Source organism: Micropterus salmoides, unplaced genomic scaffold, assembly GCF_014851395.1.
Source record: "Micropterus salmoides isolate LMB-PRFRI ecotype aquatic unplaced genomic scaffold, ASM1485139v1 Ms_hic_scaffold_15, whole genome shotgun sequence".
In the NCBI taxonomy this organism is placed as follows: Eukaryota; Metazoa; Chordata; class Actinopteri; order Centrarchiformes; family Centrarchidae; genus Micropterus; species Micropterus salmoides.
In genome coordinates, this window is record NW_024040596.1 from 10,110,538 (window position 1) to 10,135,542 (window position 25,005).

At 40.9% G+C, this 25,005-nt stretch overlaps 2 protein-coding genes across 3 annotated transcripts; one reads left to right on the forward strand and one right to left on the reverse strand.

Annotated features, from left to right (window-relative positions):
- Positions 1 to 8,665: 8,665 nt before the first annotated feature.
- Positions 8,666 to 12,145, reverse strand: cunh3orf38 (chromosome unknown C3orf38 homolog). Its single transcript, XM_038720260.1, has 4 exons — positions 11,951 to 12,145; positions 11,270 to 11,445; positions 10,449 to 10,684; positions 8,666 to 9,431 (listed from the first exon to the last, which is right to left on the reverse strand). Exons 1-4 carry the CDS (start codon positions 12,075 to 12,077, stop codon positions 9,068 to 9,070), a joined length of 903 nt encoding a protein of 300 aa, XP_038576188.1. The 5' UTR covers positions 12,078 to 12,145; the 3' UTR covers positions 8,666 to 9,067.
- A 505-nt stretch (positions 12,146 to 12,650) lies between these two features.
- On the forward strand, positions 12,651 to 24,188 carry zgc:152951 (uncharacterized protein LOC569013 homolog). 2 transcript variants are annotated; one of them, XM_038720259.1, is made up of 11 exons: positions 12,651 to 12,767; positions 14,756 to 14,995; positions 15,152 to 15,266; positions 16,846 to 17,007; positions 17,180 to 17,374; positions 18,698 to 18,771; positions 18,922 to 19,119; positions 19,594 to 19,731; positions 19,824 to 19,913; positions 20,389 to 20,532; positions 21,029 to 24,188. In XM_038720259.1, the coding sequence occupies exons 2-11, from the start codon at positions 14,756 to 14,758 to the stop codon at positions 21,155 to 21,157; spliced, it is 1,485 nt and encodes a 494-aa protein (XP_038576187.1). In that variant the 5' UTR covers positions 12,651 to 12,767; the 3' UTR covers positions 21,158 to 24,188. The 2 variants fall into 2 exon arrangements, with proteins under 2 accessions (XP_038576187.1, XP_038576186.1); XM_038720258.1 differs by lacking the exon at positions 12,651 to 12,767 and adding an exon at positions 13,103 to 13,278.
- Positions 24,189 to 25,005: the final 817 nt, after the last annotated feature.

Below are 25,005 nucleotides of genomic sequence, written 5' to 3' on the forward strand. Positions count from 1 at the left end.
AACACCCACAGAGCTGAGGCAATCTGTGCTCATTATCTGGGTGTCCTTTAAAAAGATAGCAGTGGGTCAACATAATGATGTGAAGTACTCTGGCTTGTCTGCAGGATTCAGCGCAGCCAGGAGTTCAGTATATTTGCAACTTGCACTGAATTGTTGGGTCATTCCTTGGTGAGCCATTAAAATTAGCCCCAGAAAATCTCAGGAAGAGGGTGAAACAAGAAATGGATTTAATAAACGACTATAGCCATCTTGGGAATATGAGTCCGGAATGTTTTCATTTTCTCCGACTGAGGACTGGTTCGCTAATTGGGTTACGTATGCTCAGTGAGGAAGTTGTCAAGCTTCAGGGGTTTTTATTTGTGCCTGGCTGTCAAATCACAGCCCAGGGTAGTGACCCTCAGGGTGACGCCCCCATGAGGCCCTTTAAGGTACAGCTGTCTGATGAGTCAGTCCAGAAGCCCCACTTTTACAGAAAATCCCAGGTTCTGAAGTGATAGGCTGACAGAAGGCAAAAGGCCACGGAGCTTGGTATTATGGGAGGGTTTTACTGCTCCTTAGGTCGGCTTAGTGGCTGCTGAGGAGGAGCAGCAGCCACACTTGGTACATCATTCTCAACTTTAAAGTTAAAAAAACTAAAAGCTATTGATGGTACTGTGGATAATGCACTCTGTGGATTTTGAATATTAAAATTGCCTCATATATTGTGTATTTTAAATAAACACACACACAGTTAGTTTCATGTTCATTAAGGACATGTTTTAAAATATGACTCTCTCATCAGCATTGGCACTAAGCTGCTGTGCTTCAGCTGAATATGCTAGCTTCTGAGGAAAGTGTTTGCGTATGAGCTTGAAAATTTAACAAGTCACAGGTAATAATATGGTCTGACATTGATTTTCACTAGCAATTTCAAAGTCTGTAGCACTGCTATAATAACGAGGCCACCCTGTCCGTCCAGATGTTGGGGTTTTACCAGATGTGGTCCTCCTGCTGGGACGAGGACACTGACTTATCACCAGCAGGACAGAGAAACTTTCTTGTTGTGCCCTGTCTTACAGAGAGAGAGACCAGCCCAGGTAGAAAGCAGACCCAGCTCACAGCTACAAATGACATACAAATGGCCAGCCACTGATGACACAGCGGGTGTGTTTGCATCTGTGCATATGATCACAGGGAACTGGTTACATGAAACTAATGATTGTCAGCATGTACATAATGACTCACTTGATTCACTTACATAGAGAGAGACATCTGACCTTCCATTGTATGCTAATGATATGAATCAATGAATCAATAACCAATAATGTAGTTTTAGCAATTGAAAAATACTAAACTAATTTAAAAAATATTTCATATGATGGTATGGAGTTAAAAAATTTAGATCACTGACCATACACACTTTCCCACCCACCCATACGTAGTTATTATATAGCTGCCTCCCATTTATTTTGTATTATGTGGGTGTGCCAAATAAAAACAACATGATGAGACAACAAAAATCAGTTTAAAGGATGTTGAATATTTCACACATGAAATGCAAGGCTGTGTCCATACAAATATGTATGTATGCTTGTCCATGCTTGTTTGTGGGAGTGAGTGCATGTGTGTGTGTGTGTGTGTGTGTGTGTGTGTGTGTGCCTGTCTAAAGGCAGCTACGGTGGTGGTGGCTTCCTGGGGAATTGAAATTAATGACTGTAATCAGAAGCAAACAGCGAGCCAGGCAAGGGCAATTAATACAAGCAAGGCGAGCAGAGCTGCTGGTTTGCTCGGCCAGGCATGGCTGGAGCCAAAGAGATGGAGGATTAAGATGCAACCACAGACAAACTCCACAGCTTTTCCACACACAGCAGATGTCCACGGAGGGAAGGCGCTGGGAGCCTGGCATCGACACACATCCGCCAACCGGCCACTCGGTCAGCCCGGCCCAATACGAGCTGACAAACTCCTGGCAGTGCTCTGATAACACCATCTTCTCTGTTTAGTTTGAGAGCCAAGGGAAGGCCCTCACCGGGGCCCCTGCACTGCATTCGAAAGGGACTGCACAGTGGTACTACTATGTGTGAGAGAGGGAGAAAGACAAGAACATAAAGAGATAAAGAGAGAAAGAGAGAGAAGGGGGAAGGGCATTGTGTACAAGCTCAACTCAAGTACATCTCAATGTGAGGGACATTTTTGTTACCCCCGTGTTCCCTCCGTGTTTTTCTGATTGAAACATCTTTGGCTGCATGTGTTCCTTCAAGCATACATATTTGCTTCAGTACAAATAAACACATTGGACCCAGCTGCCTTCGGAAACGGCTCTGCTTGTTGTTTTCTTTAATTGACACTAAATGAGAGTGTCACCGCCCAGGATCTTTTCACTCAGCCCTCGCTTTGTTGCCTTGAATGGCGTTCGTTCCCCCGGCGGTCTCGCATTTCCACTGTTTACGTGAGATAATGATGCATGTGTAAGGATACACCAGCAGGCCAAGAGAGGGGCTGATATGAACTGTGACGGCTGCCTCGTCGGTCCAAACCAATTTGCGTTGAAACGGAAGAATGATGTCAGATCAGACATAGGGGAATGTAATGAACAGAGATGCCATAGGGGCAATCTCTGATGCATGAAGAAAAGAAAGGCACAGGCGAATTCCCAACAAGGACTTAAAGGTCACCCGAGGTCAAACAAACATGAGGCCAAACCTGATTTTACAGATGCCACAATGTTGTTGAACTCATTCCCTCTTTGTGTAATGTCCTTAAAATTTAAATGTTATTACTAGGCTTGCATCTGGAGCCTTAAGTAGAGCTTTCCAGGAAATTACTGCTACTTTGTGGCAAGAAGTGACTGGACAAGATTTTGTGATGTCATGTGTTTCACTTTAGGTACTGACAAAGAACACGTGGGGATGAACAAACCACCAATAATGTTGTTAAGATCGTCTCAAAATGTAAGGACAATTAACTTTTGTAAGTACAGCAATAGAACAAATACCTTAATAATAAGCTTGCAATAGGACACAACAGTCTTTCCTCTCCACAAACCAAACAAAAAGTAAAAATGTAACCCCTCCTCAGCAAAAGTATAAGGTTGGAGAACTGTGGATTGTGGCTTTAACACCAATGCCAAACACTGTTGACCTCATTACCTCCCTCCTTCAGTTATGTGGTTGTTTCTGTGCTGTTTTAGTGTGTGCTGGTTTATGAAACACTGCTAGGTTGGGAGGGTAAGTCCAACATTATGACAAAACAACTCTGTCAAACTTTGATTGAATTCTCCACCGACATGTTTTGTCAGCAGGATAAATATCATTGCCTATTGATTGATTATCTTACCTTTCATAAATCCCATTCTTTATTGTCCAGAGTGCAGACTGCAGAGAGTATTGTGTTAACGCTGTCTCTGACACCTTCACGGGTACCGATAAATTACTGACACTTCAATAACTTGTGAAATATGTGCTCTTGTGCCTATGAACGGCAACAGTTTAACGTGTCTCTCTTTTAGAACCCCATTACTTTAATGGAGGACAATTCAAACTCGAAAAATTTACAGTTTTCTTCATAGCTGTGGCCAGACAGAAATTGCCTGGTAACATCAGCTCACTCAGCTTGCTCTTAGGAATTGATGAGTTTCCTCTCATAATAGTGTTAAAAGGATTTCCCCCCCCACCCTTCACTTGGCTAGGGATCAAAGTCTTTCTTCTCTCTGGTGTAGCTTGCCTGCCCTCTTCTGGCCTCATGTTGTCATAAGGTCAAGTCATATTCACTTATCACTGACCAAAAGAAAATAAATATAAACCCACATAGGGAAATGTGTGATAAGGTATTGATTAAATGTACATTTTATAAGCTATGAGCCAACAGTGAAAGTGAGACACACATGGCTTATTCTTTCTCTTTTGGATCATTAAATTAGAAACACCATCAAGATGAGAGTTATTCCTCATTTTGAACAAAATGCCCAGAACCACTTCAAGGACTCCTTGAACTCCCTGAGAAAACCCTGGGTGTCCTCGGGCCCCACTTTAAGAATTACTGCTGAAGGCATTTTAAAAAATACACTTTGGCATTAATGGATCTGTAAAACCATCAGACTGTCAGAGAGTGAAAAATGGCGGTAGCATGAAGCATTTAATAAAGTAATCTTTGAAAGTAATGACGTTGTTTCTAAGAGCAAACCTAACATCCAATCAGTCACAATCAAACTAAAAGGTGGGAAAAAATGGATAGACAATTAAAGCAGCAGTCTCCATGGTTCACCACCCATAAGCTATTTCAATAGCCATGGATCTAAGTTTTAGCATGTTTCTTTATGAGAAACACCGTCCCTATTAGAGAAGGGAATAGAAAAAAAACGGTGGAAAAAAAGCTTTCTGAGTCAAAACCATCAGCAGACGCCACTGCAGCGGTATTTTTGAACCCATGCGTCAGAGCAGCGCCCGTGGCCAAACCGCTTATTAAAACGCAGAAAAGCCAAGTGCCATAAAGACAGAAGGCGAGCAGCTTGTTATTATTCTTTCTGAGAGGTGAACAGGCTGAGATCAATGGCTGGAGCGGTTTCCCCTCACCACAACTATGGACCAGTAAAGCACAAAGGGCCATGCGGCTCCGACCCATACAGTCACAGATATTAACTATTCCAGGGGACTTTGAAAACAGCTGCCAAGAATAATTTCCCACATGTAACATTTCCCACGAAAGCCACAGAGTCATACTGGCATATTCTGTGCCCCACCAGACCCTGTATGACCCGACTAGGATGACGAGTTGAATCAATGGAAAACCAGATTCACTTTGCAAATTTAACCCTTAAATGGTTTTAAGGCATTAAGTGGGTACCTGTTATATCATGAAAAACACTGAAGGTTGAGGGGTCAAGTACTCAGGTCATGTGACTTCATGCCACATTGAAAACTATACTCATCATTTGTATCAATATCCATAATGGTGGTGTACGTGGACAAAGACCCTGGCCACGTGGTAAGTGTTGTTATTTTTTCATGTTTATTGTTTGTTGAGGAGATTTTGTTTTACAAAATAGTGTTTTTCAAGGATAACTGTAATTGTTCTTGTTGAAAAATAATAAATTTCATTTTCACAACTTAGATAATCGGGCATTGAAAGTCTGTTTCCTGGAGGATACGTTGCTCAGATAAGGGTATAAAACACTGACAATTCACGTTCAGATATACTGCTGTTTTGAGGCCTATAATCTACAGATAATCAATAATATAAAAAGGTGTGAAATATGAAATATTGATTACTCCCCTCAAATAATCCACCCTTATGGTGGTGGAGGGGTTTGTGTGTCCCTGTGATCCTGGGAGCTGCGTTGCCTGGGGCAGTCGTCTGTGGTAGGGTCTCCCAAAGCAAATTAGTTCCAGAGGAGGGGCCAAACTAAGAAGTATTCGTGGACCCTGTGTTGCGTTTATAAGTATAATTTTGAGACTTCCTGGAGCCAGACCTGTGGGGGTGTGCAAGCCGAGTGGCAGGCAAGGCACCTGGGCATTCCTTCCTTCCTCGATTCCTTCTTGCCTTCCTTGATTACTTCCTTCCTTGATTGCTTCCTTATTCCTTGATTACTTTCTTGATTCCTACCTTCCTTTATTCCTTCTTTCCATCCTTTCATTCTTCCTCCCCCTCTTCTTCTGGTCTGAATTCCTCCTCTTCTTCTGCCTCTTCCTCCCCATTTCTTCCTATTCCTCTGGTCCAAATTCCTCCCTTTATTCCTTCCTTCCTCCCTTTATTCCTTCCTTGATTCCTCCCTTGATCCCTTCCTGCCTTCCTTCACTCCTTCCTTTATTCATTCTTTCCTTCCTTGACTCCTTGATTCCTTCCTTCCTTCCTCTGTTCCTTGATTACCTGATTCCTTCCTTGATTGCTTCCTTGATTCTTTCCTTCCTCGAGTCCATCCTTCCTTCAATTCTTCTTTGATTCCTTCCTTCTTTCCTTCACTCCTTCCTTGATTCTTTCCTTCCTTTCTTGATTCCTTCATTCTTTCCTTGATTGCTTATAGTACTGTCCTGTGTTAATGATGAAAAGGCTGGACCCTCTCCTGCCTTTTCACTCTCACCCATATCACTCTAATCTCGTGATATTTGTCCTGTCCAGCATGAGACTGAACCTCCTGTACTGCTCTGAGATGTGCAGTGAGGGATCCTTGATTCCTTCCTTCCTCCCTTGATCCCTCCTTGCTTCTTTCATTCCTCTCTTGATTCCCTCCTCCATTCCTTCCTTCATTCCTTCCTTCATTCCTTGATTAATTCCTTCCTTGATTCCTTCCAAAATAGTGTTTGAACCTTGATAATTTCAAGGAGAATAAAGAGAAAAAGGCACACAGGAACATTTCTGATGAGGCAGAGACAAGCTACCCTGAGACAGGTCCTGACAGTTTGTGCAGAAAATCTTTGGTTATGCAAACCGATTGTTGCAGCAGCTGTCCGGATGGCTGGTCTCAGATGAACTTGGAGATTCTGGATGTGGAGGTCCTTGGCTGGTGTGGTTACATGTGGTCTGTGGTTGTGAGGCCGGTTGGATGTACTGCCAAATTCATCATTTTCGAGTGGCCTTTTCCTGTGGCCAGCCTAAGGCACATCTGTGCAATACCCATGCTGTCTGATCAGCGTCTTGATATACAACACCTGTGAGGGGGATGGATTATCTCGGCAAAGGAGAAGTGCTCACTAACACAGATTTTAACAGATTTGTGAACAATATTTGAGAGAAATAGGCCTTTTGTGTACAAAGAGAAAATCTTAGATCTTTGCGTTCAGCTCATGATGAATGGGGGAAAAAACAAAAGTGTTGTGTTTATAATTTTGTTCAGTGTAAATTAGTCATTTTGTTTTGTCCACTTAATGGGGCATATAATAAATGGTATATCAGTGGAAATATTGCATTGTGCTGCTGAAATGTGGCTAAAAATACCAGTTAGTGAGAAAGGAAAAGCTACTATGGGGATAAATCCTCTATGTTCAAAGCTGATGGGAGTCGCTCTTCGGTTGTTGCTCAGCTGTTTTATAGTACACAGAGGTCCTGTGTTAATGATGAAAAGGCTGGGTCCTCTCCTGCCTTTTGACTCTCAACCTCATTACTCTGATCTCCTGATACTTGTCCCGTTCAGGATATGAGGCTGAACCTCCTGTACTGCTTTGAGGCGTGCAGAGAGGAGGAGAGACCTGCTGTTGTCATCATTTCTAATAGCAAAATCCTGAATTTTAGCTGTTTCCAGACCAAATGCATTTGCATGTCATGTGCCATTTTGGCCAATAAAATAAATATTCAAATATGATGGATTTTTTTCTTCCTGACAACAGCTAGCGAATATCTATATATTAGATGTCTGACCACCCAGAAAATCCACTCCAGTGCAGTGTTGGAGGATGTCAGTCTGCAATGACACCAGCAAGCAAACTGTCCAATTTATAGTCAACCCAAAACATCAACTTTGTTGTTCAACATTTGGGGTTCATGCATGTTTTAGAGCCTGATAGAGGTGCCAGGCTACGTCACGTACTTTTCCTTCTGCTGGTGTATGAGGGGCCGATGTCACAAAAATTAAAGAAGAAATATAAATGTGACAAAATGCAATCTGCTCATACATTCTGACTATGGAAATCAGAGAAACATCTCTCTCTGCAGAGATGCATACAGCATCTCATCTGTAAGAAAAGCTTGGATGGAAAAAGGGAGACGCAGATTTTCTTGGGCCTACAATACAGCATCAGTTGATATCGCATGCTTAGCTGGGACTGCACAGCATCTGGACTCTGTATGAACAAGTCAAGTAATTCAAAGTATTCCCTGTTCTGTCTTGGGCCGAAAGAGACTTACATCCATCACGTACATTTTGTGCCAAATTACACTGTGCCCCAGGAAAAAAAATGGAGCACACAGAAATCAAACACTTAACTAGGCTGCCATTCTCCCCACAGCTGTGTGCTATGCTATTAAAATGTAAAATGGTATGAGAATACTACTCTATATTGAGGCAGCTATTCCACACTACAACTGGAAATTACAGGATAACTCCCTATGCATTCATGTCACAATACTTTGCACACAACAATAGCAATGCTACAACACGTGGTTCAGCAAATGACAATACAATTATCATCATCGATGAAACATTACACATTTGTTGTTGTAACTGAAGAGATAAATAAAAAGGCAAATCTATGTACCAAATTGCGCAGGTTTGAGACCTTTTATTATAGCTATGTTTAGCCCCATGAATTAAATGCATAACTATAAACTGGTATAAAGCTGCAAAACCAAAAAGAACAACTAAATTTTAAATGCTGCATGTAGTACAGAAAGGATTTATAATATTTTAGATATTCGGATCTATGATGGGGCCATGGGTCAAGGCCAGGGCTGAGGAGGTATTCTTCCCTGGTCAAGGCCAGGAACTCCTACATTTACAAACTACATCTGGTCACTGCCTAAATATTAGACACTTAAATATATCCACAGCAAATCTTTGCATGGTTACACTCACTTTGTTAGCTTGTTTGATATACTGCTAATCAAATATGTGTATAAACATTGTGGGCTGACCTTTACTCATCCCAGAAAGCACAGTCATCTTAGACTATGTAAAAAACCTATTACAACTGACATTGTATTATCATATGAACACACACAACCTGGAGTACTGGTCATCATAGAGCACAAGTGTACACAATTGTTAACATAATCTTTATATTTGATATGATACATATTTACAAGAGCAGGTCCATGTCTGTATTTATATTTTAGCTTACATAAGGCACACACCTTTTGCATCAAGGTACAGTATATTTGAAGCACAATGTTTCCACAACAAGATGTGGCAGCCATGTCATTTTTTATGTTACGTCAATGATCTACCTAACAATTACATTTTGATGCAACAGTGTCCACCTACCTGTACATCCTGACATGACAGCTAAACTTAGGTTAGGAGGGGTTTGTGTCTATATACTTGCCAGTTTGGATCTCTGACGACTCTGGGTAAAATTAGGTGAAATTGGAGTAAAGAGTAAAGAGAGAGCGTGTCCAGTCAAACCTTCACCGGGTAAATAATGTCAAACAAAGAGTGCCATCAACTGCAGAGAAGCTGCAATTCAGTAGAGTTGTAACTCAAGGCAGGCGCTGCCATCTCTGTTCCACCAAGAGCGTCCTGCCCTCTTATCTTTAGGTTGACAAACTTGATTTTCCAGCTGTTGTTCTCCAGCGGAGAGCGGATGAGGCCAAATATTTGCTCAAAGACGCCCAAACAGGCTTCATCTCTGTGGATGGTCCCAGCTACAGCCACCAGTACCAGGCCATGGGGGGAGGCCAGGGCCCTGAGGCCATGAGGCTCCAGGTTGGGGCTGAGGAGGAGGCGCTCTTCTCTGGTCAAAGCCAGGAGACGAAGGCTGACCAGTTCAGCACCCAGGAACTCCTCAATCTGCTCGCTGCCAGCTCTGAGAAAGAGACACAACCGTTTAATTTTGGTCTATTTTCCCCAAGTTAACCAAATTAAATTATTCTGTTGGCATGTGTTTTATTTGTAGAAAAATGAGACCACTGGTGCAGTCCATGTGTTGCTCAGTGTCCTTGGGTCAGACAATGGAGTGGACTGACGTATGCCACAGTGTTTTTCCTTAAAAGGGTCAGGGTAAGGGTTCACCAGAGTCAGAATCTTAAACTTTCAATTTTTAATTCAGCTTTATTGAAACTGAAAATGGAAAATGATACAACCGAATAATGCCGTTTTTCCATTATCAGTACCAGCTCAACTCGCCTTTATTCGGTTTTGGCCCGCCGTCCTCCGCTTTCCATTGCAGATAGTACCCAGAGATAGTACCCCTCAATGTAGCTGGTCGGCACAGCAACACCACACACTGCCACGACGTAATGTTCAGTGCGACACACACACCAGCGACCCACAGACAGCTGTCTCTTGATTTAAGTTAAAACGTTTCAACATTACTAAGAATGTGTGTGATGAATGATGCAAGTGATGAAATAACGTATGAAAAATGTAAAATATAAAACTTTCAGGCCTCTGTCTGGCGCGCGCAATGATGATGCAGTGATTACTGATAATTCTCTCTGACCAATCAGTAGTCTGCTGTGTTTTCACATCACATTTTAGTATTGCCTCAGCTCGCTTGGAACCTTAACGGAGGCGATACGAAAAAATGTACCTGGTAGCAGGTACAAGTGCAACTTTTCCACAATGGAAAACCAAAAAAAGGTGAGTAGAGTCGAGGCAAGTTGAGCTGGTATCATGAGGTGGAAAAGGGGATTAAAATTAAAATGGATATTCTTAAATTAAAAGCTTATATAGAAAATCCTCAACCCAGTTCCCATGGTTCTCCGAAGTCTCTCATCAAGCTAATTTGTAATGAACAAAAAACAAAGCACGTTCTGCTCAAAATACATAACTGCTGTGAACACTAAGAAGGTAACAAACTTTTACTGTTACGCATATTTACCTGGAGAGGAGGTGTAGCTTCACATCTGGCCAGAAGTGCTGTGGTCCCCAGTCCTGGGGCTGCTGGCCCAGCGAGAGGTTCTGACTGTTTAAGAGTTGGAAGAACCACTGGCAGAACTGCTGGCCGAGGACCAGTGGGTCAAAGCCCACCTCAGCCTTCATGTTTGTGGAATCAGACGCTGTCTCTGTAGGAGGTCTCTGTCTGGTCTCTTCCTCTCCTAGACGGGTTTCGTTGGCCTTAAAGGAATGAGACTTTCTTAAAAACTGCCGAGTTGTGCCTGTAGTCCTTTTTGGTAGACAAGTACTAATAACACATGCTGCCTACCTCTAATAACTGACATTTCCTTCCTCAAGATATTTTCTTAATCACACTAGCATGTTGTAATACATTTTGAAAATCTACAAATGATCTCCAGAAAGCAGCTTAATCTGAGATTGATTTTTCATATACCCCATTCATAATCAAATAAACTTAGCTACCTTTTCTACCAATTCTACAAATCAACAACGTTATCGGGTAAAATGATTTTTCCAAAACCCTGATGAGGCAACTGAGCCAACTGATTCTTTCTTATTTCAACACTAAAATATCTTGGCATTTAATTGAGTCATCTCTAGCCTTTGAAAACTTTACAGTTACCCAATTTCCAGCCGTTGAAACCCTCTGCAGGTAAGTTTAAGAGGGATTCTATTTAAAGTTAGCACTTAATCTCTGGTGTTTCTGCCAATCTATGTTTCACCATCTTACCTGAAGCTGCCTCTATATATAGCTACAACCATATCTACATATTGATGGTGGCTGACCTGACCTCCTGTACTTACCTTCCCAGACGACCAGAGCTCCAGCGTCCTCTTCACCAGCTGGTGTTTCTCGCTGTTCGGGGGCATCGCTACGCCCTCTGTGGCCAGGTACTTGAATATGAGGTCGCGAAGAACCTTTTTCCTTCTCAGGAGCTCCTCGGCATTTAAAGTGAAGGACAGAATTGCTTCCATAGCCTCTGTATGAACACATGGACATAAGGTGCATGGCAATGTGATGGTTTTATTGTGTGAACATAACACCCTCCCTGCTTAAGTGAAATAACAAATCGGTTTTAGTATCCCTGGTGTCAGCTCATGCCAACCTCCGTTTTGAAAACGGGCAATTCATTTTTGCTTATTGGTAAACGTTACAACAAATATCTTTGGTCAACACTGAGGTGCCGTTGTGCCTATCGCTTCACATCCTTAAATCTTCCGGGCAAAATTAGTTCACGCAGTTTTCTGACGTTAACGGTTAACGTTACTGCCAACCACGCCTGTTTTAGTGGAACAAGACGAGGGGGACGAGGGTTTCTACAGTGGTGGATATTTTAACAACTGCTGGTACCAACGGTGCCTTTATTAAATACGGTGTTGTATGAGACTTCAACTTGTTACGTCTGTCCATGAGAAAGTGAAATGTACGTTAATTGTTTCCTAGCTAACTTTCTCGTTGCCATCTGGCACAGATTGAAAACATACCTGTGACATTTTCCACAACTATCATCTTATTCGTGACCGTGTCACTCAGAGAAAGTAAGTCGCCTTTTGACATCAACTTCAGTATATTTTTACACCCAGCGCGCTCTGTTTCTGACAGTCCTGACATCTTCGACACCTCAAAACCAAAATTTAAGCTCTTCTTCCTCCATTCGTGGTCTGACTACAAAATTGTCCGTAGCGGAACAAGTATCAGACGGAACACAAAGACTTGGTTCCTACGGTACGACAACAGTACGTTCAGCAAACGATCTTTGCTGCCTTTTTGGTTGTAGGAATTATTGGCGACTCATGTTGAAACTACTCAGTTCTTCCTCTTTACTTTCTTCTGCTCACTAAGCTTGATAAACGGGATTATGAAGTTTAAGGCTTGTCGTGTTTTTTTTCTTTATTTAAACTGATTTTTGAAAATTAAATACCTTGAACTGATTCTTACACAGACCTCTACATTAAGCCCATGTTAATTGGTTTTCTAAATGACTACTTTATAGGTGAAATAATCATTTATGTAAATTGTCATTATGTGTCCTGACATAATCAGCTGAGATACATTACACTGAAAAGAAAAACCCTGGCTTGTCAACAGACCAGCAGTCTGTTCAATGCTCAAATATCTCTTCAAGTTGAAATTGGTGGCAGAGATCCAGAGCTGAAAGGAAGGGCACTAGGGCAGGACCTTTTTATATACAGTCTATGGGCAGGACCAGTCTCGGGGGAGGGCACAGACAGCATAAATACAGCGTGTCACATATTATATGTCCCTTTTATAACCTAGTATTGTCTACGGATACCATTTAAGGTAATTATATGGTCATATGATAATTACAATTGTGTATGTTTTTATTGGCCAAATAGGCGATTTCATGCCAAACAAGTCAGAATGGAGTTTACAAAGGCAATTATCTGCTGTCATGTCAAAACATGTCATTCTGGTTTGTAATGGAAACTGAGATTATTGTGATTTAGAGCAGAGAAGTTTCAAGAGATCACACGCACCTTCAAGATTTCCTATAAGCACTTTGTTTATAGTAATCAGCGCTGGAATATTTATGTTTTCAAGGAGCACCTGAAGGCATCATAAAACAAGCTAGCTAGTACATCATTGGCTTAACCAAAGCAGCTAATAGGCTAGCTGTTAGCCTGCGTAGTGGTGATGTACTGTCAGTGCTGCTGGGTAATTCACCTGCGAGATAAGCGATGTTTCAGCGGACGTTTCACATAACGTGTATTAACTAAAACAGGACTAAAGCGATCAACTGCCAGATTTAAATTGTACTCCCGACTAAAGCAAGAGAGTCGGTCGCTGAAAGGTAACGTACTGTTGTTATCATTTGCTCATAGATCCACATTAGCTTGTTAACGTCACTCCAATGTTTAGCCAGAAACGTTTGGTTGTACGGTTTACGCTATATTCAGCGTTAAATAGTTTTACTCATATGTGACTGACAGAGCTGTGTACCGTTAATGATTTAATCATTGTTAGGTTTGTTGGTTATATTGCTGTTCAGTTCAACAAACATGTCCCCAATGCCGAACTCCATAAAAAAAGTTGTGGAATTTAATAAGCCTTGCTTGTTGGTAAAGGTTGTTTACACCGCTTAAAATTAAACGTATTTTCTCTAAAACTATGAAATGCAATACTATAATTCGGGATTCTGATTCAACCTTACATTTGCGTTAAATGTCAGTTAAAAAAAACTCCAGCGTTGCAATTTATCTGCTGTCAAAAATCTGCAAAGCTGTTTATTATGATGATATATATATGTAACAGACTTACAGGGGAATGTGGTAAAAGAATTCCACGTGGGAAAACAGTACTAAGCCAGTTCTAAAATTAGATGGGAAGATTTTGTTGTGAAGTCACTGCCCGGGAAATATTAATATGCGAATTGCAAGGTCTAATATATCTATATTCCGTATATAATTGCATTAAATCTGTTTAGAGATCAGGACAGACCTTGGACCTTGACCTAGTTTTTCAAACTGAAATCAAGTGAGGTGGTGTGGTTTGATCTAGCTTTTGATTAGCTTAGACTAATATTGACTTGCTGCTTGCCTAACGTTGTTGTTTATACAGTCTATGGTTGTGTCACAATGAATGAGGAACTGTGTCGTTGGCTAACTTCATACAAAATCAGTCAGTATTTCACATAGTTGAAAATACACATCACACTGGTCTGTTTTCAACACAACAAAATGTTCAGAAATGAGCATGGAGAAAATTGCGCCAGTCATCAAGTCAGGCAATAAGAGTTTCTTATTTCCTCATAAAACTGTGTTCACCCACAGATTTTAACTTTTCATATCTTCCCATCTATATATAGAGAAATGTTTTCACATGTGTGCACATATGCACAAAACTAATCTCACATGTATGCACATAAACCTACATGTGCACATGCATGTATGCACATTATACAACACTGACACACTTGCACAGCTGCACACATTCACAGGAAGAACAAAACTTTATACTCAAGGAGATCAACATCTGTTGCAAAAGTCAACATGTGAAACCTCGCACTGACCCAAAAAAGGGCAATAGTTTAAGGCTTCATTCAGGCCAAAAGGTGCATCCAGTATGCTTTAAGTTTAAATAGGGACATGATATGTTGGATAAAGCTACTGTGCAATCCCCACTCAGTAGCTTAGAGAAAGAGGAAGACATGGAATGAACTGTTAAATGTGTATGCATGTAAAACAGAAAATCATGGAGCCCAGCCAATTTTCTCTGGCCAGCTAAAGCTTCAAACTCTTTGCTCTGCTGTCTTTCCATTATTGTTGCAGATGGGGGAGTTTGAGAGCAGTGCTCTGGGCCGGGTAACGGTGTACTCCATCCAGGGCTGCCCACACTGTGTGCAGGCGAAGGCCACCCTGGGGCGTTTGGGAGTACCGGTATGTGACGTGGATGTGGGGAGGCATCCAGAGCTAAGAGCCAGGGTGAAGGAACTGACAGGACGCAGCTCAGTCCCTCAGATCTTCTTCAACAACATTCATGTAGGGGGCAACGATGACCTACAGAAACTGGTGAGGAGTGGAAACACCAAAAGATACTATTTCCCCATTTGACTAGTGAACCTTAATGTATATTTTTGAACAGGGTCAAAAAGTCCTATTTGCATCTGTTATTCAAAATTGTGTTTTAAAATTGTATGTATGTGTTGATCTGTTTCACTTCCTCAGGCTCCTGAGGAGCTTCAGAGGTTGGTAAATATGGTCAAGGATGAGCCTCTTCCAGCAGATGCTCCACCACTACCAGAGACTCAATCAGAGGAGACGACTGTGGACACCGATGGAGGTGAGGGATTTATTGGTCCGACAAAAAGAGTTAATGATTTTTACAGATCACTTTGTTGCCTCCAAACCTAGGAACAGCCATAATATCACAGATTATGGGTTAATTGCTTAATGTTGAAGGATCTGTTTGAAAACATGTTCCGTTTCAGATTGGTTTGGTCTTTTCCGAAATGGGTTGTCAAATAGTGAGATGACCCACACTGAGGGGAAAACGTCCTTACACTGAGGTACTGACTCAGATGAACTACAGTTAGAAGTATAGTTAACAACATGGTGCTGGCATATGTGGACACAGTGGTATGTTTGGATAACAGCAGGTGTGCGTGTGTGTGCGCTCATCTACTGTCACTAATGCCAACACGGACAGTTGATACAGGAAACATGATACTCTGGATGAGCTCCGCAGCATCAGGCTGCCTCACTGTACCTCATTATATGTGATTATTAAGATCCCTACAGTTTAGACAAAGTCTATCCACAAGGGTGCTTACACGGCCTTTTGTGGAGAAATATTTGAATTCACTGTGAGCTTTGATGCTGTGGTAGCAACATCACCACTAGTTAGCAAGCAGCAGGTTGGCAGATATGTTTTGGGTACAGAGGTCCTGACAAATACTGAATATATTCCTTCAAATTGATATCTTAGTGAAGCTTTCATTCCATTGGTTCTTTGCCCCTTGACAGTTGGGCTGTAAGATTAATGAACAATTAAATGAATCGGCAACTATTTTCATAATCGATTAATCAGTTCACAATTCTCTGATTCCAGCTTCTAAAGAATATTTTCAGGTTTCTTTACTCCTGTATGACAGTTAACTGAATATCTTCAGGTTGTGGACAAAAGAAGACATTTGAGGACGCCATCTTGGGTGAAACACTGATCGACATTTTTCAATATTTTTCTACCATTTTCTGACACTTTAGAGACCAAACAACTAATTGAGTAATCAAAATAATAATCTACAGATTAATTGACCATAAAAATAATAGTTTTTTCAAACCTACTTGATGTTAACCCCAGCAAAAGTAGATTTAATTTTTATCAATCATTGACAATACAGGCGATTGAAAAAAAACAAGATTCAAGTTAGCAAAATATCCAGGGCATTTTTGTTTTTTTTATGTCACCACATGACTCATATGAATCACACACCCCTGAAGTGGCTAATAAAATCCAGCAATAAAGCAATAAAATTTGTAGCATCCTGGTTCTGTCCACATCATGATTAACTCGTGAACACAACGAAGCTCGTGAACACACCGAAGTCGGAAGAATGACTTCCCAAATGGCATGTGAATCTTAAAAAAATAAAGATATTTCTGTTAAAATGTCTTTACGTGTAAGGTAAGCAATTTGTTGCTTTGGCCCTTGTTTCTGAAAAATACTCAGCTAAAACTCAGCCATGCTGGATAAGGAGGACCTGTATAACCTGGCTTAATTCAGGCGCTTTTTTTCCACCAATCAGATATATTTTCTGCACACAAGTTGGACTACATAGTTGAAACCTATTCATACATGTGGGTGTGTGAACATGCATGTTTTTTGTGTGTTTGTACGTGTGTGGCTTGGCATATTCCAGCCCTCGCAGAGTTTAAGTGTGAGAGAGATGAGTTGGCAGACCTGGTAGAGGACCTCAAACATGGCAGTGTGATTGGCCATCATAGGAGGGGACTGACATTATACAAAAAGAGCTTCTCAGGGGATCAACTGGTTGACTGGCTGCAAAAAGAGAAGGGGATGGGTAAGTGAGGCTGCAGTGAAACAGGCTTTCAGTGTTGTGTCCGTTCAGTTTTGTTGAAGTTATTAGAACAATCTGGAAAAATCATTGAACTGTCTCAAAAGTGTGCTGATTCATGCAAAGTATAGTCAAATCCCCATGTATCAGCCCTTGACTTTGGCCACGTGTGTGCCAGCCAGGGCTGAGGCCTGTAAAACTGGCCAAGCTTTGTTGCAGAAGAAGTACATGGTCAGTGTGCGTGGCAGTGGGCAGCAGGATGGCAGTTTTGGAGATGGGAAAGACGCCATGGACACACTGTATAGGCTGCTGGAGGACGACCCTCATTCAGCCCTCAACGCAGGACAGACGGCAGCCTGCAGTCCCATCCAGGGTAGGTCAGGACTGGACCAGGCTGTGGGGCATACAAACACAGCATTCCAGGTTCAAGCTGACTGTTGTCCTTTAACGCTCTCTAACCGCTGTCCTTTCTTTGCTGCTGGCTTGGTATATGATCTGTTTGGGTTGGCTTGGGTTTGTGTAAGATGTCAGTGAGCTTTGTAGTGGCAAGAACTGAATTAGGGGTTAATGATATATCTGATAATGGCCTCATAAAAAGAGTGACATTGTTCATTCATCATGTATGACTTCCACCTCCTGTATGATGGCTACAGTGTAGCATGAACACGAAACCTTAGACCTTAGAGAAATAACCTGTCAAATTTAAAACTCAAGGTCTACTTACTCCCTTTTTTGCAGAGTTTTCTACAGCAATTCACTGTCTTAATCAGTGCAATGGCATTTGCTCTGTTGTGATGGTGTTGTAGTTGTGACATGACAACTGAGCAAACTCCATCAGTGTATGAAGGCAAAGTGATAAGGTTGAAAGCTCAAAAAACGCTAATAAGTTGATCTTGAAGGGTTTTTTTTGGGGGGGGACAAACGTGATTCACTATGTTTGATAACATTGTATAATATATAGGCCTATTTTAATAAATTCAATCCTATAATTCTGTTGTAAAGTTTATCAGTAGCCTATGAACGCCTGATAAGAAATGATGAGAAAAAAAAATTGGTGTGATAATATATATCATTGAAACCCTATTTCAAAACCATGTTCTGGTTTTCTGCGGGTTTGGTGTCATCTTTTGACACGGTTTTCCTTTCTTCTGAGATGTCTATTGTTCTGTGGCTGTGGTAAGACATATTGCCTGGCTCTGTATTGTTGTATTAATAACTAAATGTTGCACACCTCTAGAGGCTAACTAACAAGGTAATCCGCGCTGTACAGCACAGAGGTGATTATAATCACTCCTCTTCTAAGTGTTGGTGTTCTTATGCTTGGCTCTTGAATTTATCTGCAAAGCTGTTTTTTCTCACAGGTAATGTTTCCTAATAATAATCTCACTTGTACAACGTCGGGGTTGGCCTGATCTTTAAGCAGTTTGTTAATTCCCCCCCCCTATGGGTTTGTTTCACTACTACTTTAAATATACACTTACTTAACATGTTATAGTGCCCAGTAACAACCTTCACATTTTGTCCCAGCATGTTTTTAATTTTTTGAAATGCGATTGATTGATAGATTTTACAGTACAACATGCAGTACGTCTTTTAAAAAGCTCCAGTAATTGTCAAGATTCTGGTTTGTCTCGCCAGAAAACGCTATTGAACATATCGAACATAAACTCTCTCTCTCTCGCTCTCTCTCTCTCAGCTGCTGAGCTGTCTTTGCTTTTACGAGAGATGATTCTGAAATTGTTCTCCGAGCATCTCTCTGCTGATGGCAAGGTAATGTCCCCATTAACTCGCCATGTGTGCTGTTAGGTTTGAGGTCTTTCATACTCGACCTTGCTATGGCTAAACCAAATAACAAATTTGTTCACTTTGTGACTGTAAAATGAGTGTGTGTGTATGTGTGTGTTGTCGTTGCTCCCACAGTCTGTGGACTACAAAGGCATGTCTGTGAACCCTGCCTTTGAGCGGTACTGTGAGCTAGCCATCCAGCTGCAGAGGGTAGAGCTGCTTTCGCTGAGTCGGGAGGAGAAGCTGGCCTTCTTCATCAACATCTACAATGCCTTGGTCATCCATGGGTACCTACGCATGGGGGCCCCCACCAACATGTGGCAAAGATACAGAGTAGGATCATATAGCTGCACTTAAAAATGCTACGGTTTTTCCCAAAACCAACATATCCCTTGTCCTTACCACATCCCAAGAGAGTCCCCGTAGAGTTTCTTTACAGGTGTACAGCATTTCCTGGTATCTTTATATATAGCTGTTGTTATCAGAAAGGGTATCATTTTAGAAAAATCATTAAGCTTGTTTGGAAATACTTGTGCTGCAAAAAGTCTATAAAGAAAACAATAAGGCTGGGCAGAAAATTCTAGATTGAAGGTTTTTCATTCTGATTAATTTACACTGATTATAGCATTATTTTTACATCCAGACTGAAATATACAAAGATAAAAACATATGCATACTAAACAGCATGAATGAATGTTTTGTTGAACGTTTTCTTGTTGTATTTTCACATCCATTAGGCAAAAGGGTTAACATTTCAAGATGGACTTTATTATTAATAAAATATTTTGTTTCTGTCCCATTTTGCAGTTCTTCAACTATGTGAGCTACCTGATTGGAGGAGAAGTGTTCACGTTACAGGACATTGAGAATGGAGTTCTGAGAGGGAACAGAAAAGGTGTCGCACAGCTCCTAAGGCCGTTCTCTAAAACCGACCCACGACTACAAGTATTAAAAACAGCGGAACATTTCACTGATACACCAGTGGCAGTTTTAATGTGGAATGACTAATGAATTTAACTTCCCATGTTGACCACTAGGTGGCTCTTCCAGATGCTGAGCCCCTCATTCACTTTGCCTTGAACTGCGGCGCAAAGGGCTGCCCGCCAATTAAAACATACTCTCCACAGGTAAGCAGATTTAAAAAATACTTTACTAAATTTGTTGGTTTTCTTGGCAGACAATATGAACCTATTGTTTCTAATTGTGTTATATGGTATGTGTCTAGTACTACTTTCTCTATTCCATTGTGTCTCAGCTGTGTAATGATTTTTCAAAGATAAAGCTACTGAATATATTGAACAATGCAGTTAACCACAATAGCCATAAAAATAATATCACATTATACAATATAGATAGATTATGAAAACTTTACCTGTCATGTTTACTGTAATGTTTATATTCAGTTAAGTTCAGTGTAATAAGTTTGTGACTTGGAATTGATGAACTAGAATGTCATCTTTACACAGCTAATTTCATTCTAATCAGAGCTAATCATCCCTGAAGACAAAATTTAATTACTCTGTACAACATATCTAGTACATATTAAGAGCCCAAATGATCACTTGAATGAAAAATCACTTCTGATCCCCTTGTCCATGTCAGGACATTGACATTCAGCTCCGCTTAGCGGCTGAGTCCTTCCTGGAGAATGACGACGGCTGCGTGGTGGATTCTGGGAAAAGAGAAGTGCGACTCAGTCAGATATTCAAGTGGTACAAAACTGACTTTGGAGGCACTGATGAAAAGGTAATTTGACACACATATATACTGTATGTATGAATCATCGTTCTGTACTTTACACACAAGTACTGTGTACTGTGATGCTATTCAAGGCTGCTGATGGAAATGTGGACACTGATGGCTGAAGTAAAGTTGGTCACCATTTTTGTTTTTATTTTTTTTTAATGCAGTGTTTACACTAGGTCTACACAATTAATCTAAATATTATTAAATACCCAAATCACAGAAGCTGCAGCTTTTTAGATAAAGGTAAAATATATGCCAAAACAGAATTATAATGAAGTACCGTAGTGCTGCAGAGATGCCCCTGCCTACAAAAGTGGCTCTCCAGATGTAAGAAAACATGGTATTTGGGGCAGACCCCAACAAATGTCACATCATCATGATTTTGATCGTTTTTTCAGGGAAAATGAAAATTGCAATGCAAAAAAACGTGAATCACATCACAAATCTGTCACAATGATCGTAATGTGCTTTCTCTTCTTGCTTGCCTCTTTTGTAGTTGCTGAAGTGGGTTTTGGAGCACATGGGGGACTCTCCGAAGAAGACAAGCCTGCAGGGTGTCCTTTCTGCTGGGAAGATCAAAGTCAGCTTCCTCCCTTACGACTGGAGTACCAACAGCGCCCACTGAGCATGCCCACACAAATACGCACACGCCCCCGCTACGTGCTACGTGTCTTTGCATCATCCACTTTCTGCCGAGCTGCGTCTACTGAAAAACCAGGAATTGGTGATCTGGTGCTCGCCAAACTCGACCCACTTGTCTTCAGCCATGCAAATGTTTTTTATGCAAAACAAACTGTATATCCATGTGGCGAGAGGGGCGCGTTTGCACTGTACCACTGAATCATACTTCTCTTGTAGGCTCATCCTAGCTTTAAGGTCCTATTGGAAGCTCCTACACCCTGTGTTTGGAAGTCATGTATTGAGTTTTATATTCAAGTTTTTATTGGTTTGACGTAATAACAGAGTTCCTATTTCAGAAATCAAGTTGCACACAGACTGTGTACTGTAGCAGCATAATTACAACCCCAATTCCAATGAAGTTGGGACGTTGTGTAAAACGTAAATACAAACAGAATACAATGATTTGCAAATCCTTTTCAACCTATGTTCAATTTAATACACCATGAAGACAAGATATTTAATGTTCAAACTGATAAACTTTGTTTTTTGCAAATATTCACTCACTTTGAATTTGATGCCTGCAACACGTTCCAAAAAAGCTGGGACAGGGGCATGTTTACTGCTGTGTTACATCACCTTTCCTTTTAACCACACTCAATAAGCGTTTGGGAACTGTACAACTTCAGATGCTCAACAGTCCGGGGTCTCCGTTGTCATATTTTGCGCTTCATAATGCGCCACACATTTTCAATGGGAAACAGGTCTGGACTGCAGGCAGGCCAGTCTAGTACCCGCACTCTTACTACGAAGCCATGCTGTTGTAACACGTGCAGAATGTGGCTTGGCATTGTCTTGCTGAAATAAACAGGGACGTCCCTGAAAAAGATGTTGCTTGGATGGCCTCGTATGTTGCTCCAAAACCTGTATGTACCCTTCAGCATTAATGGTGCCTTCACAGATGTGCAAGTTACCCATTCCATGGGCACTAACTCACCCCCATACCATCACAGATGCTGGCTTTTGAACTTATGACTTCCAGATGGTCCTTTTCCTCTTTGGCCCGGAGGACACGACGTCCATAATTTCCAAAAACAATTTGAAATGTGGACTCGTCAGACCACAGCACACTTTTCCACTTTGTGTCAGTCCATCTCAGATGAGCTCGGGCCCAGAGAAGCCAGCGGCGTTTCTGGGTGTTGTTGATATATGGCTTTCGCTTTGCATTGTAGAGTTTTAACTTGCACTTGTTGATGTAGCGACGAACTGTGCTAACTGACAATGGTTTTCTGAAGTGTTCCTGAGCCCATGTGGTAATATCCTTTACACATTGATGTTGGTTTTTAATGCAGTGCCGCCTGAGGGATCGAAGGTCACGGGAATTCAATGTTGGTTTTTGGCCTTGCCATTTATGTGCAGAGATTTCTCCAGATTCTCTGAATCTTTTGATGATATTATGGACCGTAGATAATGAAATCCCTAAATTCCTTGCAATTGTACGTTGAGAAACGTTGTTCTTAAACTGTTGGGCTATTTGCTCACGCAGTTGTTCACAAAGTGGTGAACCTCGTCCCCATCCTTGCTTGTAAATGACTGAGCCTTTCGGGGATGCTCCTTTTATATCCAGTTATGACACTCACCTGTTTCCAATTAACCTGTTTACCTGTGGAATGTTCCAAACAGGTGTATTTTGAGCATTCCTCAGCTTTCCCAGTCTTTTGTTGCCCCTGTCCCAGCTTTTTTGGAACATGTTGCTGGCATCAAATTCAAAGTGAGTGAATATTTGCAAAAAACAATAAAGTTTATCAGTTTGAACATGGAATATCTTGTCTTTGTAGTATATTAAATTGAATATAGGTCGAAAAGGATTTGCAAATGAATGTATTCTGTTTGTATTTGCGTTTTACGCAATGTCCCAACTTCATTGGAATTGGGGTTGTAGTAAGATGAAATGCACATTATTAATGCCCTATGTAAAATGTCACAGCCTGAAAATTGACACATTTCCCAAATTAATTTTGAGTAAATTATCAGAGAATGCTAACGGAAAGCATATTGTATAATAACAACAACAATCATCAGTATGGCTTCAATGTTCACCAGTCCTAGTCTTTAAACACCGTGTCAGCCACTCAGGAGTCACAGATTATCACAATCGTGTCTGTCCAACACAACACTCATTGGGCTATTTATGTGGAGAATTTAATCAGAGCTGCTGGAGATGATAATTTGGCTGATTCAAACACACTGCCTTGACAAGCCATATCAAAACCCTTTGAACTTACAGAACCTAGTAATTCACGTTAAGCGGGCTGCAGCTTTTCAACAAAGCTGCTCCGTCATTTATAGTCATAATTTTTTAACCCGCAGATGTAAACAAGTTGATTTTTTTTCTACAGGGGAAGAAAGTAATAGCTGTTGCAGTTTTAACACCGCGCCCAGGGGATATTAAATGCTAAAATATAAACACAACTCTGCTTGTAGCTGTAAATCACCAGATGTTTGCCTTTTAAAGATTTTGTAAAGAAAAGTATGAACATTTCCTTTTCTGAGCATCTATGACCCAGGTATCAAGATCTTTTTCATTGGACAAACAACATCTGGTTTGATGCTGCTACTGCCACTTATCTTCTCAAAGCATTGGCACATGTTGGACAGGGACTGTAGCTTGGAGTAGAAGCTGTGAGGGGGCTGTATCCTCTGATGTCCTCATCTTTGCAGACAACAGCCTCAGTAGGATCCAGTCCCTGAATAAAAACGGTGTCCTTGTTTAGAGCACACAAACAGATGCAGCATGACTTTTGCATGTATTGATCAGTTTTTTTTATTTTTATTTATAACCCCTGGCGGTATTTTGTTTCTTCCTTTCTCCATGTGATCCCACATGGTTGTTCACCCCACTTTTTGATCCAGGTCTTCCATTTGAAATCAGAAAAGTGCTACTGCTGTGTTTTGGCACAGTTATTTAGTAAAAGATATAGGAATATTGTGAATTATTGAACTATCAATTAAAACTATATATTTGGATGCACTCTTGACACTTTGCATGTTTATCGCCACCTCTGAATGCTGTTGAGACAGATTTGTACTTTTTTGACAAAGACATAAAAACGGGCTGTGTTTATCCCTCTATTTCTAATATTTCCAGGGTGTCTGCAAGAACTGGAAAAAAAACCTGTTTTGAAAATATTTTTCGTTACCCCAAAGAGGTAGTCATAAATACAATTCAATGTAGCAGTTAAAGTTTTGATTAGAGTTTGCAGCTTTTTGGTGTGTTGAGGTTCTGCCTACAAAACTCTATAGTATCCTTTTACTATTCCCTTTCAAAACTGTAGTTCAGCTTGGTTTTCCATTTTACTTTGTAAGACTTCTTTATTTTGAACCTGATACATTTTTTAGTGTGATGTGCCACACATATAATACTGTATATGATTATGGGTAGTGTGCGACTTAGAAAAACCTCTATTTAAGGGTCTGTTTCCATAATTCAAAGATTTTCTTATCTCAGGTCAAAGGAAAATGTGAGTGGAAACAATATTAAGTTGTTTGATGTCATGCGGCATGTTGTGTATAGTCTTTGACAGTTTCATTCCTTTGCAAAAACATTGTGTCATGCACATTACTATAACTGTTCCTTTGTCTTTCAGCTATAAAGAGCACCAAAGCATATGGTTAAATTAGCATGCATTAAAACTGGAATGCAATTTGCTGCATGAGATACTGGACAACGCTCCAATCTTGAATGCAGGCCTCAAGCAGCACACCCTCTGTTGCTGCTTTGTTTCTAGCCTGTAAGCTCAGCCATAAGAAGTAGTTGGACCTTAACATTTACTCCCCCAATTAGACCATGTGTTA

What these genes read in the sequence shown, in the direction of transcription:
- cunh3orf38 (XM_038720260.1), bottom strand. Translation starts at nt 12,077, where the DNA reads ATGTCAGGACTGTCAGAAACAGAGCGCGCTGGGTGTAAAAATATACTG. An exon ending in AGTTGTGGAAAATGTCACAG is followed by an intron (nt 11,446 to 11,950) that starts GTATGTTTTCAA and finishes GTGTTCATACAG; the next exon opens with AGGCTATGGAAGCAATTCTG. An exon ending in AAGCTACACCTCCTCTCCAG is followed by an intron (nt 9,432 to 10,448) that starts GTAAATATGCGT and finishes TCTCTTTCTCAG; the next exon opens with AGCTGGCAGCGAGCAGATTG.
- zgc:152951 (XM_038720259.1), top strand. Translation starts at nt 14,756, where the DNA reads ATGGGGGAGTTTGAGAGCAGTGCTCTGGGCCGGGTAACGGTGTACTCC. An exon ending in AGCCTGCAGTCCCATCCAGG is followed by an intron (nt 17,375 to 18,697) that starts GTAGGTCAGGAC and finishes TCTCTCTCTCAG; the next exon opens with CTGCTGAGCTGTCTTTGCTT. An exon ending in ACATGTGGCAAAGATACAGA is followed by an intron (nt 19,120 to 19,593) that starts GTAGGATCATAT and finishes CCCATTTTGCAG; the next exon opens with TTCTTCAACTATGTGAGCTA.